Source organism: Molossus molossus, unplaced genomic scaffold (assembly GCF_014108415.1).
Source record: "Molossus molossus isolate mMolMol1 unplaced genomic scaffold, mMolMol1.p scaffold_m16_p_14, whole genome shotgun sequence".
NCBI lineage: Eukaryota > Metazoa > Chordata > Mammalia > Chiroptera > Molossidae > Molossus > Molossus molossus.
The window spans coordinates 1,400,559-1,414,930 of NW_023425349.1; the positions used below are offsets into that span (position 1 = coordinate 1,400,559).

Consider the following 14,372-nt stretch of genomic DNA (forward strand, 5'->3'; position numbering starts at 1 on the left):
GTGCGGCGGTGCGCGTGCGCGGGGCGGCGCGGGCCGAGTTGGGGCTGCGGGTTGCAGCTCCAGCCGCCACTCCGGTCGCACCTGCGCTCGGATCCCTTTTCTTCCCCTCACCCCTGGTCCGCGGGGTCCCGGACCCACACCGACACCCCGCTTCCCGTAGTCTCCCCAACGTGGTCCCCGCATCCGCGCCTCCCCAGGCTCACTTTCTGAGGCTCCTCTCTCCCCCCACGGGCCCCGTCGCGGTTCTGGAAAAATGTTTATTTGTGTAACAAAGCGCCTGCCGCGGGGCGCGGGCGGGGGTGCACAGGGCCCCCCTCCGGGTCACTTCTTCTTCTTCTTGGCCACCCGGAGCCTCTCCTCGATCACGCGCTGGGCCTGCCTCTTGATCTCGGCGCGCGAGGGCACGTAGCTGTGGTCCATGTCGGCGAACTGGAAGGTTTCTGCGGAGACGGGCGGGAGCGGCTCTGGACGACCGTCCTCCCTGTGCCCCTGGGGCTCCGGCCCTTGGGTCTTACAGCCCCGGGAGAGGCTGCGCCCCAGGTCCCCGGGGTGCCTTTCTTGCAAACGGACCAGGGCACCCCTCCCCCGACCTTTATCCAAATCTCACACCCGCCAACATTCCTTTGCCCAGCTCACCCCAGGGCCAGACAACTGGGCAGTCATGTCCCCAGCGCACAGGGATTATTCGGAGGAGCTGAGCTGAAGCCGTGACCCTGCCTTTCCCACGGAAACCCCACTGAGGGCTCTGGCCTGGGGCTCCCCTTGCTCCTTCCTGCCTCCTGATGGGCACTGGTGCTTCCCAGGACGTGTAATAAATTCTCTCCATATATCCTCACCAAGTCACTGACACACCCTTCCCATCCCTGTCCCGCCTGGCTGTCTTGATCAGATGGAGCACTGTGCAGTTCACCCAAGCCACCCACCCCACATCCTCTCCCTGGCCTGGGCAGCCTGGCCCCCCCAGCCCCGACCGGGCCTGTACCGATCATATCCTCCTCCAGATCCTCAAAGCTGATCCTGGTGTTCTGCTTCTCCTTCAGAGTTGAGGACTCCAGGGTGTCCCTCACCTTCGTGTTGGCCTGCAAGGCACGGGGTGGGGGGCTGTCAGCTAGGTGGAGACAGGGTACGAGTAGGTGCCACGCCACGCCCCCCCCACCGGCCGCGGGGCTACCTCCTCAGGTATGGACAACGTCCGCATTCTGTCTGCCAGGAACAGGAGCTTCCTCTCGCAGTATGCCAGCTTGCTTTGCAGGTCCAGGCTGTCCAGGCCCTCAGAGAGTACCCTGTCTTTCTGCAGACCAGGAGGAGGGGCTTGTCTCCTCTCTGGTCCCTCCCAGGCTCCCCGTGCAGGCGGCTCCTCCCTACTCGGCCGATACCTGGGCCTTGGGCAGGGTGATGCCCATCAGCCGGAGGTAAAGGTTGTCGATGCCCATCTGCATGGTCAGCAGCAGCTTCTGGCTCTTGGTCAGGTTAGTGTGGGCCAGCTGCAGCCTCTCTTCCTCCCTCTTCAGCATGTCCTTCATTTTCTTCTGGACAGACTCAAAGCTGTTGGGGACCATGGGGAGGAAGGTGGCACAGACCTGAGGGTGGAGTTGGGTGCTGTGCTAAATTCTGGGGCTCAAGAGCTGTGACGTGGGCACGTGGGGTCCCTGGCTTATCTGCAGAGCGCGACTGGGCTGGCTGGCAGTGCATACGCTGGGCTCGGAGCCTGGCCCCAGCCCAGTCCGGTGGGCAGCTTGGATGGAGGGAGGCGGGGCCCCATCAGTACCTGCTGGAGCTGGGCATCTGGTGGAACTTCAGCAGCGCCTCCTCCATCTCCAGCTTCTTCATCAAGGCCTCCAGCTGAGTCCGCCTCTCCTCACAGTCGTCCATCTGCAGCTCCAGGTTTTCCTCCGTGTTCTTCTGAGCCAGGAACTGGCTTGTGATGTCCTGGCCCCACCAGTAGGGAGAAGCAGGTGTGGGCCAGCCAGGCAGGGCCCACCGCACTGATTCCTTCTGGGCCCTTCCCAGTGGTCAGTGATGATGCTCACAGCAGCTGGGCACTGAGGACTTGTGGGAGGCCATCCCTCCACTGGGTGACATGTTCCATGAGTCACTGTACAGAACCCTCACAACAAGCAGAGGGCAGAGGCAGGGGACCACTGCAGAGACTGCACGGCTGCAGGTACTTGTCCGAGGATGGACAAGCTTAGTCCAGGGCCGGGGACAGGAGCTCAAGGCTTTATTACTAGTGATAAACCCAGGTCGGATTAAAATCAAAGGGGGCAGGTGGAGAGGCAGCTGCTCGTTATGGTCAGTTTGGGAAGGTACGGGTTGGAGTTGGAGGCTACACCCTAGGCCTTTGGATCCTCAGATTCCACAGCTCTGGCCTCCCCGGAACATGCTGGGATGTGCTGGCTATGTCCCGGGAGGCCCTCTACTCGGAGCTGTGGGGGCCACAGCGTTGGTTGTGTGTTCATTCATTCAAAAGGTTCCCGAAGAGCCTTCCCTGTTCAGCCGGCAGGGAGGGGGGTGCCCCCACCCGCCCTTCCCCCAACACCACCGGCGTGCCGGGAAGCAGTACCCAGAGGTGGGAGCAGCGCACAGCGGTCTTGACTTTCTCCACCAAAGCGCTGATATTTGTCTGGTACTCTATGCTGGCCCTGGAGCTGTCTTTTCTCTTCACTGAATAGAGCAGAGGGAAGGATGGCCAGCACGCGGGCCTGGAGTGGGAGCTCCGTACCTGCCCCGTCATCAGGGAAGGCCTCCCGAGACCTGGGTCCCTGTCACTGGTGCTTGCATATTAACCTGCTTCCCCCCTAACCTGCCCTTCAGGGGTGCCGCCAGGGCAGCGCCATCCAGAGGAGGACCGGAAGCAGCCTGGCTCTGTGGGGCTCCGCGGAGCTTCTTAGGGGCAGCTAGGGGCCCGGGGGACTCGAGTTGTCTCTTCTGAGGAGTCAGTGGGTGACTGGGCCCTGGGGTGCTTGTGGAGTTGACAGCTGAGAAGCTGGGGGCTCAGTCACACAGGGCCACGAGCTCCAATCTGGTAGCCTTGAGGCCGGTGGCCTCTGCGGGTATAGCAGGGCACATCTGTCTCCCTCGCTCAGGCCTCACAGTGACTTGACTGGGTGGCTCTGGCCGGAGCTGGCCTCTCAGGACCCTGGGTGGGGCGGGCAAGGAACTGAGCGCTTACTTCTGAGACTTTCCACACTCATCAGATTGGAGGAGTAGTCCAGGTCCCTCCGGCCCTGAAGGAGGAGGGGGAGATGAGCAGCACACTCTGCGGCGGGCCCCGTCCTCGTGCCGCATGGGTCCCGGGCGCTTACCCGGCGGTACTTCTCGCTGGTCTCCTTGGTGTGGATCTTGTCGATCAGCTTCTTCTGCTGGTTCAGCCTGTTCTCCCGTGCCCGTCGCTCCTCAATGAAGGTCGCCTCCCCTTGTCTCATGTTCATCTGGGGACACAGAGAGGTGGTGGGGGTCTGTCTCAGTAAGGCCTCCCGTGTGCGGAATCCAGTGGTCCCTCGCAGTCCCCTTCTTCCTAGGTGTGGGAACAGCCTTCGAAGCTGTCGGCCAGGCCTCTTTCCTACAACACGGGGTCTGCTGCTTCCCCACCCTGGGTTTGCGCTGTCCCCTGCCTGGCCTCTGAGCGGCTGGGCTGCCCCTGCGGCTCCCGCAGTCACCCAGGCAGCCGGCTCGGGCTCTCCACTGGCTCCACGCCAGCCCCTCCCCGGACTCACCAAAGTGGATTCCACGTGGCTTAACATGAACTCATCACCCTGGCCGATTTGGCTCCGCAGTTAGTGTCTACCCTTGCACCGAAGGGTCGTGGGTTCGATTCCACATCAAGGGCACATTACCTGGGTTGCAGGGTTGATCCCCAGCCCCAGTCCGGGCATGTAGGAGGCAACCAGTCGATGTGTCTCTTTCACATTGATGTCTCTCTCTCTCTGTCTCTCTGTCTCTCTCTCTCTCCCTCCTTCCCTCCCTTCTACTCTATCTAAAACTAAAAATGAAAACTAAAAAAAAAAAAAATCAATGGAAAAATATCCTCAGGTTAGAATTAACCAAAAATAAAAATGAAGTCATCATCTTCCCCCAGACCTGGTCTCTTCCTGTTCTACTTCCATGGTTGACACCGTGCTCCATCCACACCTGCCGACACATCCTGAGGGCTGCTCTGTCCCTCACTGTTCACACCTAACTTCGTGCTGCTTCATGTGATTCTCAGCTCCCTCTGGTTTCTGCCACCCCACTCCCGCTGGTCTGGCCCCGGCGACCGGCCTCTGGGCTCTGGTCCCCTCCAGGCTCTGCGGCCAGAGCACACCCGTGTTGAAACAAATCTGATCCCGTCGCCCCGTTTCCCCCCAGGGCTCCAGGTCAGGTGGGGGGTGACACCTGAGCCCCAGCTGCTCTCAGGCTCCTTCCTCTGCAGCTCCTCGGCTGTAGCTCCTCCTGGGCCCTCTCAGCGCGCCCGCCCCGAGCAGGTCAGCGCTCCACAGTACCCACGTTTCTCCCTGCCGCCCTGGCTAGAGGCTGTGTGACGTGGACTGGATGAGTGGCTGCCTCCTCACACTGCCCCTTCACGAGCACAGCTTTGCGGGGGCCTTGGCCCTGACTGGGTGAGTGGGTGGTCCTGCCTGAGCTAGGCCAGTCCTCTCCTTTCTCTGTCTACCCCATGGCTTCCGGCCTAGTGGGGCTCCCTCTGTCCAGGGCCACAGAGTGAGCAGAGCAGGCTGGCGGGGGGCTGCTGGACTCCAGCGATCGCAGTGATGTAGGCATGGGGGTGTCCTGCAGGGCCTCCCAGCCCGGGGACCTGAGCTCACCTTGACCTCATCCGTAATCATCATGGCATCTTGGGACATGATTGTCATATCCGACAGCTCTGAGCAGTATTCGACCACGAGACCCTGCAGCTTGTCTAGTTCTGTGGGGTATCCGGCCAGCTCCTGAATGGGAGGGGCAGGGCCGGGGGCACAGAGCCTGATGGGCCAGGCCAACTGCATGCCGCCCCGGTTCCAGGGCAACTTCCCTGGCCCGTCCCGGGTCTCCTGTGGCCCTACAAAGTGGACCGTGCCTGCCCTCCACTCCTCGCCCCAGACCATGCACCCTGAGGACAGTGGCCTGTGGCCCCAGCCCCTACCAGGCACATAGCAGGCAAAAGGAAGTGTTTGGGAGGGGCACGCAGTCTCCTTGGTGGACTCTCCCACTGCGCAGGCCAGACAGCCCAGGGACCCTTCCAAGGACGTTGTGATGGGATGGCCCACTATTTGCGAGGTGACTGTGAACCCCAGGGGACACTGCCGAGGAGCGACTGCTTTCCGAAATGAAGCAGTGGGGCTCGAGGCACAGGCCACCTGACCACTGGTGTGGCACCTTGGGAGAGCCACTTGACCTCTCTGAGTGTCCCTGTCTGAACAGAGGTGACCACGGCTTCTTCAGAAGGGTGCAGTGACTGAGAAGGTACAGTGAGGTACTTAGCTCAGGGCCAGGGTCATAAACGTCTAAGATATCTTGGCTCCTAGTATTTTGTCGTTCATAACTACAGTGTAGAATCTTTGCTGCTTTTTTTTTTAATGCAGGTGCCCTGGCTGGTTTGGCTCAGCGGTTAGAGCGTCGGCCCGCAGACGGGAGAGTCCAGGGTTCGGTTCCTGCTAAGGGCATGTGCCTCGGTTGCAGTTTGTCCCCGGCCCTGGTTGGTCGTGCGGGTGGCAGCCACTCGATGTGTCCCTTTCACGTCGATGTTTCTCTCTCTCTCTCTCCCTCCCAATCTATCTGTACAAAAATTGGAAAAATGTCCTCGGGTGAGGATAAAAAAATAAAATAAAATAAAATGCCTGTGTTCTGAAAAGATAAGCCACTGTGAGGACACACGTGCCAGGTGAAGGAGCCGCTGGGCCCTGGAGGGCAGTCACTGGTGCAGAATGGAAAGGTGGGCGGGGCCTCCAGGTGGGTCTCCAGGACCAAGGGCTGAGGCAAGGGGGACAGGCTGGGGGCTGAAGCTGTGCCAGTTAGGATCAGAGGGTGTGCCGACCCATCCCACCACACCCTCCTCCCAAGCCGCCATCTGAACCTGTCACCCTCTGGGGCTCCCCCTCCCCCAGGCTGAGGATGAGGAAGGCTGGGGGTTCCCTCACTCTCCCTGCCCCTCCTGCCAGTTGCTCCTCTGGCACCCTGGAACCCACCCTCCTCTACGCCCCATCTACTGTCGACATCTACTGGCCTGTGCCAGGTGCCTGCACTGTGCTGTGTGGGGCCCAGAGGTGCCTCCTGTGAAGGGGTCTTGCCTCACAGTGGGTCATGTTACCTGGGGCCTCCTCCTGGCCTCCTCCACAGAGCAGGGAAGCTGGCTAAGAGGAGGTGGGCTGCAAGCCGAGGTCACTGGCCTGCTCTGAGGTGACTTGCCCTGTATATTGAGGGGCTTTCTGATGGCACAGGGCTCATCTCTTGCCCTCAGAGGCCAGGCAATGACAGATGACAGGCAGTGCCCTGCCCAGTGTAGCTCAGTGGTTAGAGTGTCGAGGTTCGCACCAAAAGGTCACGGATTCTATTCCCAGTCAAGGGCACATAGCCCGGCTGGTGTAGCTCAGTGGTTGTGCATCGACTCATGCACCAAGAGGTTGCTGGTTCGACTCCTGGTCAGGGCACGTGCCCAGGTCATAGGCCAAATCCCCAGTGGGGAGCATGCAGGAGGTGGCCAATTGATGTTCTCTCTCATCGATGAGTCTCCCCCACCCCATCCTTTCCACTCTCTCTAAAAATCAATGGAAAAAATATCCTCAGGTGAGGATTAACAAAAAAAAGGGGGGTGGGGCCTGGCAGGTATGGCTCAGCAGTTGAGCGTAGACCCATGCACCAAGAGGTTGTTGGTTCGATTCCCAGTTGGGGCACATGCCCAGGTTGTGGGCCCAATCCCCAGGGGGGGTACATGCAGGAGGTGGCCAATCGATGTTCTCTCTCATGTTCTATCTCTCTCTCCCTCTCCTTTCCTCTCTCTCTAAAGTCAATAAAGAAAAAAAAATTTTTAATTAAAAAAAAGGGCGGGGGGCAAAATAAAAACCACACTAACCATCAAGTACATGCAAGAAAATGCAAACAATTCTGATATATCCCATGAAATGCTTCCTTGGAGTAGCAGCGACAAGTTCTTGAAAGAACGTTTTTCACCTACTGGTGCGGCTGCTCATTAGGCGCCGAAGCAGGGCTCAGCCCTCCCCTGGGGTGATCGGCCAGGGTAGCTATGGGCCTGGGGCACGGGGTAGGGGTCTGGGGTGGGGGTGCGGGGTGGGGTTGGGGGGGACGGCCCTGCTCAGAAGGTTCCCGTCCCCACCGAGATCCCAGCCCTGCGCATGGCTGGGGCCTGAGACCCCGGTCCTCCCACTGAGCTGGGCTTCCAGGGGCTGGGATTAGGGGGAGGGGGCTCACTTTCTTCAGGTAATCTAGCAGGTTCACATACAGCAGGTGTATGTTCTGGCTCTTGGTGATCTTGATCATCGTCTTTTCGATGTTGTTCTCCAACTGGCGGATGACCTAGGGGCAGCCAAAGGACACAATGAGAGCCAAGTCACCTAGAGGTGCAAGGGGGGGGGCTCTCATCCATCTAGCTCCGCCTCCCCAATGTAGCCCCGCCTTACTCTCTGATCCACTTCCCGAGGATCCACCCCTCCCGAGCCCCCACCCGAGGAGGCCCCTCCCCGCCACCACCTGCAACAGGCGCTGCTCCTCCTTGGTGGCCACAGGCTGGTTCTGCAGGCTGGCCAGTTCCAGCTGCATGCTCTCCAGCTGCTGCCCGCGCCGCCGCACGAGGTGGATCAGCACGTTGTGCACGTTCACGCGGTCGAAGACGTACTTGCGCAGCTTCTCCCGCGCCACCTGGGTCGGGGAGGGCAAGGTGCGCAGGGGGCCGCGGGCCCACGCGCGGGGAGGGACCCCGAGGTGGAAGCCCGCTCTGCCTCCTACAGCTCCGGCCACCTTACCTCCATGGTGCAGCGACCATGCGCCAGGCTCGTCTGCGCGTCCTTCCCGCAGGCCTTGGAGATGGACTGCTGGTCGTACTGTGGGGCAGAGGCGGCTGAGCGCGGGGGGCACCTCTGCGTCCCCCTGCCGCCAGCCCCTCCGGACATTCTCCCAGTGCCTCTCCTGCCCGTGCCAGCCCAGCTGCAAGGCCCCAGGAGGCAGAGCGCTACGGGACCCTATCCAGGTCATCCCAGCTCAGATGTGATGGGGGTCCAGGTCTCCCCTACAAGGCCAGAGAGCCAGAGGGGCCCCTGCTGCAGGGGGTAGCCCAGGAAGGGGCACCTAGTCAGGGGACCTGGCCGCCAGGCTCGCTGGAGCGCCTGGAGCCCAGCACAGGCCCCCACCGGGCGCGCCCCCCACCGGGCGCGCCCCAGATGCCTCACCCCCGGAAGTCAGAGCCAGGGAAGGAGCAGAGGTGGTTGCTGTCCACCTGTGTGTCTGTTTCAGCACATGCCCCGCCCCCTCACCCCTAGGCAGCAGGGAGGGGGCTGGGCTGCTCACCTTCTTGGCCAAAGTCCAGTCTTGGGTCCTCTGGCGGATGTTGCTGCGCAGGAGAGCCAGCGTCGCCTTGTTTTTGACCGTTTTCTCCTTCATGGCCTGGACCTGCAGCGCCCGGCACTGTTCTGTGGGCGGGCAGAGGGTCGTGGACCAGGGTGTGGGCCAAAGGCCTGGTCCGGATCCCCAGGATTCCAGGTCTGGTGAGCTCACAGCCTGGGGCGCACCACCTGCAGGCCCTGCTCCTGACTCCCTCCCTGCCCCTAAGTCGGGGCCATGGTCTTCACTGCTCAGAGTGCTCATCTGGACGGCAGTGCTCAGCAGGGGGGATGAATTGTGTCCCCTTCCAGACCTGCCGGCCACGGAGGCAGCTGGATTCCTTTCTGTTCCCTCTGGCTTTGGGGTCCATAATGCTCACAAATCTCCATGAAGCCCCCAGCCTCTGTTCTCCCCCACCCCTGCCTCCTGCATGGCAGGCCCCTTTGATGCCTTCTCCCAGCTCTGTTTGCCCTGGGCTGTCTTTGTGTTAAAACGGAAAGTCCTGCACCCCGGAACCTGTGAGCTTTGGGGGCACAGTCGCCACGGCAGTGGCTCACCCTGGAGCCGAGTGATGGTCTTCAGCTCCTGGGTCTGCTCCTCCATATCCGCCTCGCTCCATGTCTTCATAGTGGCCCGCAGGGCCCCCGCCTCCCACCCTCGCTGTGCTGGGCCTGCTTAGCAGAACCAAGTTCAGACTGTCCCTGGAACCTCGGCCATTGTGATGGGGGCCAAGGTTCTCAAAGCCCAGGGAACCCTGGAATTCCTGGCCCGCCTTGCCACCACCCTCTGCCCTGCTCTCTGCTCAGGAGCGTGGCCGGAGCCGGGCGTCCTCTCCCAGACAGGGGACTCGTGGTGGGTTAGCAGGGCACCCACCCATCCCTCCACCGTCTCCTGAGCTCCGGACCACTCACTGCCTTACAGGGTCTCTTCTCCACCCACCCTGTGTCCAAACTCCACCCGCAGGTGACCTGGGTCATGAGACCCCAGCGTAGGCCCTCACTACCCCCTCTCCCTGACCTCTGCCTCTACTTCCCTGGGGAATTCCTGGGTTTAGCTTTATGTATTTTTTTAAATTTATTTTTATTGTTGAAAGTATTATAGATGCCCCCCCCCCCCATCCACCCCTTCCGTGAGTCTAGCTGTAGATGTCACTCCAGGAGGGATCAGTGCCCGTCTCTACACCCCCAGCCCAAGCTCCCTTAGAGGTATGTGCCCCAAGCACTGGACGGCCTGGGACTTTGCAGGTTGGGTGCAGGGAGGTGGACCCTGGGTTTGTTACCTTTCCTAGCTATGCTGCGTGACCACTAGGGCTGCAATGACAAAGCACCATGGACGGATGGTGGCTTAATCAGCAGACATTTATTGTCTCACATCCTGGTGACTGGACGTCCGAGATCCAGGGGAGGGCAGGGCGGCTTGCTCCTGGTCTTGCAGTCGGCTGTCCTCTCTGTGCCCCCACAGGCCCTCTTCTCTATGCCTGTCTGTGCCCGCATCTCCTCCTCTTATAAGGCACCAGCCAGGCGAGATCGGGGCCCGCCCTCACCTTAACTTCATCACTGCTTCAGAGACCCTGTCTACAAACGCAGTTGTATTCTGAGGTCCTGGGGGTAGGGCTGCAATATGTGAATTTGGGGGGGACACAGTTCAGCCATAACAATGATCTTCACCCATGTTACAGCACCCTCTTCCTCTGTGACCTCTTACACAGCTCATTTACCTTTCTGGTCACTCTGTTTTTACAAAGTGAGTCCAATCAGGCCTAAATCTCCCAGTTTTCCCTCCACCCTCCCTCTAACCCAGGCCTTACCCTCGGAGATGGAGGAACCTGCCATATGCATGGTCTGCCCCTGCCCCCTCGCCCCCCCGGCCCCCGCCTGAGGCAGCACCTGCCTTGGTTCTCCCTTCTTGCTCAGATATAGAACCCCTGAATTTTAGTAGGGCGCATGACTGCCCAGAGCAAAGCTGCCTTCCCAGGTGCCTTTGCCCAAGTGTATCACATGACTTCGTTTGGGCCAGTGCAGTATAAGCAGAAGGGTGAGTGAACTGCCCTCCTCCTTCCTGTTGACTGGGACGAAGGCACAATGGCTGGAGCTGGTGCAACTGCCCAGGGCTATGAGGTGGATTTGGAATAGAGGCCATTACAACAGGGAATGAACTAAAAAGGAGCCCGGGCTCCTGACTACTCAGCCCCAGACCACCCACTTGGGCTTTTACATGAAGGAGACTCTAGGTTGCTTATGCCATGGTTATCCTGGGCTCCCTGTGATTGCATTCCCACCAACGGTCCTGGTGCATAGTAGGTACTTAGTAGATTTTGGTGTTTTTTGTTGTTGTTGTTGTTAATCCTCACCCCAGGATATTTTTTCCATTGATTTTTAGATAGAGATAAAGTGGAAGGGAAGGAGGGAGGGAAGTCGGGAGAGAGAGAGAAATATCCATGTGAGAGAGACACATCAACTGGCTGACTCCCTTATGACTCTGACTGGGGCCAGGGATCAAATCTGCAATCCAGGTACACACCCTTGACCAGGAATCAAATCTGTGACCCTTTGGTCCATGGACTGACACTCCAACTCCTGAGCCAAACTGGCCAGGGCAGCAGATATTCTTGTGAATGACCGGCTAGGCCAAGAGGCACGGCTGACCTGGGCTGGAGCCGCGTGGCCCTATGCTATGTGCCTTCAGCGTGAATGGGGAGCCGACTGCAAAGGACGTGGACTTGCCCAGAGTTTATGTGGTCTCTGCCTCTTCCTGTTGGGGTGGGTGAGGTGGGGAGTCTTGCCAATCGTGAACTTTCCTTCCGTGAGGACAGAGCTCCAGTAAACTAGCGGCCTCCCTCCACCCCTGGAGAGAAGTGACTTCATCTGACACCCGTGTGTAGGATGACAGGCGGGTGGACATAGCCACTTCCTGTCCCTCATCTCTCGGGAACCAGGTGTTATTGGTGGTACACCTTGTGGTCTGCTCCTCTATGACACGTTGTAAAGAAACAGACACCCACAAGGAGAGGCCTCCTGGTCTTACGGGGCCGGCAGGAAGGTCTAATCCTGGGGTCCGGTGTTAGGAACCGCCTGGCACAGCCTCCAGGACCAGCCATGTGGCAGGCACTAAAGGGACATTTGGCTCGCAGCTTCTTCCTGCCTCTGCTTCCCAGTTGCTGAAGAAGTCAGTTGGGAAAAGGAGCAAGGCGTTTATTCGTCCCACAAGCCCAGCGGCATCTGGCACCAGAAAGGGAGTGTCTGCACCAGGGAGTGTAGAAGTCCTCCACCAGGCGCCCCACAGGGCGGGGAGAGCTGGCCTGGGGTGTGGAGGTGCCGAGGGCTGTGTTCCGGAACTCTCCAGGCCCAGGTCTTGTGCGCCCAGGCTGGAGCTCTCCTAGGTGCGCTGATCTGTAAGAAGCAGATGGAGACAGACCCACACTTAAAGGTGCTCACGGTCCCTGAACCCATGTTACTGTGGCGAACACCAAGGTGAGGCCTGTAGCACAGATGCAGGCCGTGGAGGACGGGCCGGAGGTCAATCCGCCTGCTGTCTGATGCCCGGCCTCTCAATCTGCACGTTCTCCCTGGGGTGTGTCCACACTCCTCGCTCTGCACTCCTCCTGGGTCCTCCTCCTGCAAAGGGGCTCTGGAATTTTCGTCCACTGCACTCATTCCACTCCAGGAAGTGCATGCTAGGGCCCAGGCCAGAGGGAGAGGCCCTGTCCAGCCTACACCTCCGGCCCCAGGTTTGCCTGCCTAGAAGTGCACACCAGAGGCAAGACGTCTGCCTCCCACTGCCCCGGGGCCTCTCACCTGTGCCCCTGTCTGTGGGGAGCTTTCCCGTCTCCAGGAAGAGCCAGAGGTTGCTGCACTTCTGTGTCTCCACACGGGTCACCCAGTAGCTGGCCACTGAGCCTGCAACTGTGAAGTAGAGCGGGGCTGGCGGGCTGGGGGCCTAGGCCTCTGCATTTCTCCAGGAAAAAGAACCTGGACACAGGATTCCTCTGGGCAGATGGTGGTGGTGGGCTTGGGCAGGGTTCCCTCTGGGAACTGGGGCCCCATCCCAGGAGGCAGGGATGCCCGGAACGCAGCCCCCCCCTACACACACATACACTCCTAGTGGGAACCCACCCCCACTTTAAAGCCAGAGTCACCTCCGGCAACTTGGATGCATTTCAGGGGCCTGGGGCACTGACCCTGGGGTACCCACCCACGGCCACCAGCACGTTCCACTGAAAGGGGTACTTGAACTTCCTCTGAACGAACATCTGCAGGCCGAAGGTCAAACCGGTGCCTGCCAAGAGGCACAGTGCCCATCAGCCAGCATGCGGGCCCAGGGACCACGGGGGCGCGGCACCTGCCGGCCCCCAGCACCTGCAGGCAGGCGACTTGGCGCCACCTGCTGGGGAGTCAAGATGAGACGAGGTCGGAGGGTGAGGTCTTTACACCCGGGGGCACCTGGACCCAGCCTACCTGTGACAAAGGTGAAAATGCCCTTCACGAAGGCGTTCGATTGGCATGCGGCATACTCCCCCAGTCCCTGGGAGGGGGAGGGTGTGGAAGGCTCAGTTCCCCTCCCTCTTCCTTCACCTCTTCCTTCCTTCATCACGAGGCCCCGAGCTCTTGGGCGCATCCTACCGCCCCATGGCCACCCAGGATGCCCCGATCCCCGGAGCAAGAGGGTCCCCACTCGGCCCCTTTTCCCTGACGAGACGCACCCCCCCGCCCGCTCAGGTCAGCTTCTGAGGTCCTGAACCCGCGTCCTAGGCCGCGTCTCACCGGGTGCTTGGCGGCTACGGCGTCGTCCACGCGGGACAGGCCCAGGTTCACCATGGCTGGTGGGGCCTGGCTGTCGGATCCACGCAGGCGCGGGCGGAGGGGTCGGGCCGGATCGGGGCGGGGCGGAGTAGGAAGGGGCGGGGCCTTGCGGGCCAATCTGCGCAGGCGAAGGCGAAGGGGGCGGGCAGGCCTGCGCAGAGTCGGGCGGGGTCTGGAGGAGGGGGCGGGGCCTGCGCAGAGTCGGGCGGGGTCTGGAGGAGGGGGCGGGGCCTGCGCAGAGTCGGGCGGGGTCTGGAGGAGGGGCGGGGCCGCGCAGAGTCGGGCGGGGTCTGGAGGAGGGGGCGGGGCCTGCGCAGGCTCAGGTGGACCCGGCAGAGCGGAGAACCGAGGGCGGGCCCGGGAGAAGGGGCGGAACCCGGCGCGTCGTGCATCCCGGGCTCTGTGACCTGCGGGGCCGCAGGCGTACACTGGCCACCTCATCCCCATCACGAGCCCGGCCTTGGTCACCCTGCCTCACGTCGACTCGCGGAGGAGTAATGATTATTGATAGAATTATGTGTTGGGATGGGACTTTGCTTTAGGGGTTCAATCTCTTGGAAACGACCACGGTGGAATGATGTATCAAAAGATTATTTCGCAGATTAATTCCCAAAATGCTATAAACCCATACTTGGTGCTAGGAGTTCTGTGCTAGGAGGTGGGGAACCCACGGAAGACTTAGAGCCCCTGCGCTCAAGGAGCAGACAGGTGAACAGAGCCGGGAGACAGACCAGGAAAACAAAACTCGTCGTTGTGCTAGGCGGGGGTGAGGCAGGGGGGTACTGGGTGGGCCCCTGGGATCCCCTAAGTCAGTTTGGCCCCAAGGCTGGGCTGGTGGGCAGGTGCAGGTGAGCCCTCCCTGCAGGGCCTTCTTGGGCCCCAGGGTCCTTCTGCTCTCCTGTTCCGAGCCCAGCCCAGAGGTCCCAGGATCTGGAACTACAGGGTGAGGAACGCACTCCGCAGTCCGGGAACATTTTCAACCAGAGGGGCTGCAGCCCCTGGTGTCTTTCTCCCCTGGAGAGAGACAGGGCGCCAGCTTGGTCCCTG

General features: G+C 60.8%; 2 protein-coding genes across 2 annotated transcripts; both read right to left on the reverse strand.

Annotated features, from left to right (window-relative positions):
- Positions 1-302: 302 nt before the first annotated feature.
- CCDC183 (coiled-coil domain containing 183) lies at positions 303-9,153 on the reverse strand. Its single transcript, XM_036261317.1, has 14 exons — positions 9,084-9,153; positions 8,494-8,615; positions 7,953-8,030; positions 7,681-7,848; positions 7,402-7,506; positions 4,803-4,925; positions 3,306-3,431; positions 3,173-3,227; positions 2,564-2,664; positions 1,769-1,929; positions 1,377-1,545; positions 1,172-1,291; positions 983-1,079; positions 303-440 (listed from the first exon to the last, which is right to left on the reverse strand). The coding sequence occupies exons 1-14, from the start codon at positions 9,151-9,153 to the stop codon at positions 322-324; spliced, it is 1,614 nt and encodes a 537-aa protein (XP_036117210.1). The 3' UTR covers positions 303-321.
- A 1,924-nt stretch (positions 9,154-11,077) lies between these two features.
- Positions 11,078-13,368, reverse strand: TMEM141 (transmembrane protein 141). Its single transcript, XM_036261318.1, has 5 exons — positions 13,287-13,368; positions 12,981-13,047; positions 12,718-12,801; positions 12,321-12,428; positions 11,078-11,915 (listed from the first exon to the last, which is right to left on the reverse strand). Exons 1-5 carry the CDS (start codon positions 13,338-13,340, stop codon positions 11,902-11,904), a joined length of 327 nt encoding a protein of 108 aa, XP_036117211.1. The 5' UTR covers positions 13,341-13,368; the 3' UTR covers positions 11,078-11,901.
- Positions 13,369-14,372: the final 1,004 nt, after the last annotated feature.

Coding starts and splice junctions, on each gene's coding strand:
- CCDC183 (XM_036261317.1), bottom strand. CDS start 9,153: ATGAAGACATGGAGCGAGGCGGATATGGAGGAGCAGACCCAGGAGCTG. Junction 4,926..7,401: donor TGCTAGATTACCTGAAGAAA/GTGAGCCCCCTC, acceptor CCTCCCATTCAG/GAGCTGGCCGGATACCCCAC. Junction 441..982: donor TCTGGAGGAGGATATGATCG/GTACAGGCCCGG, acceptor CCGTCTCCGCAG/AAACCTTCCAGTTCGCCGAC.
- TMEM141 (XM_036261318.1), bottom strand. CDS start 13,340: ATGGTGAACCTGGGCCTGTCCCGCGTGGACGACGCCGTAGCCGCCAAG. Junction 13,048..13,286: donor CCGTAGCCGCCAAGCACCCG/GTGAGACGCGGC, acceptor TCCCCCTCCCAG/GGACTGGGGGAGTATGCCGC. Junction 12,802..12,980: donor CATTTTCACCTTTGTCACAG/GTAGGCTGGGTC, acceptor GCCTCTTGGCAG/GCACCGGTTTGACCTTCGGC.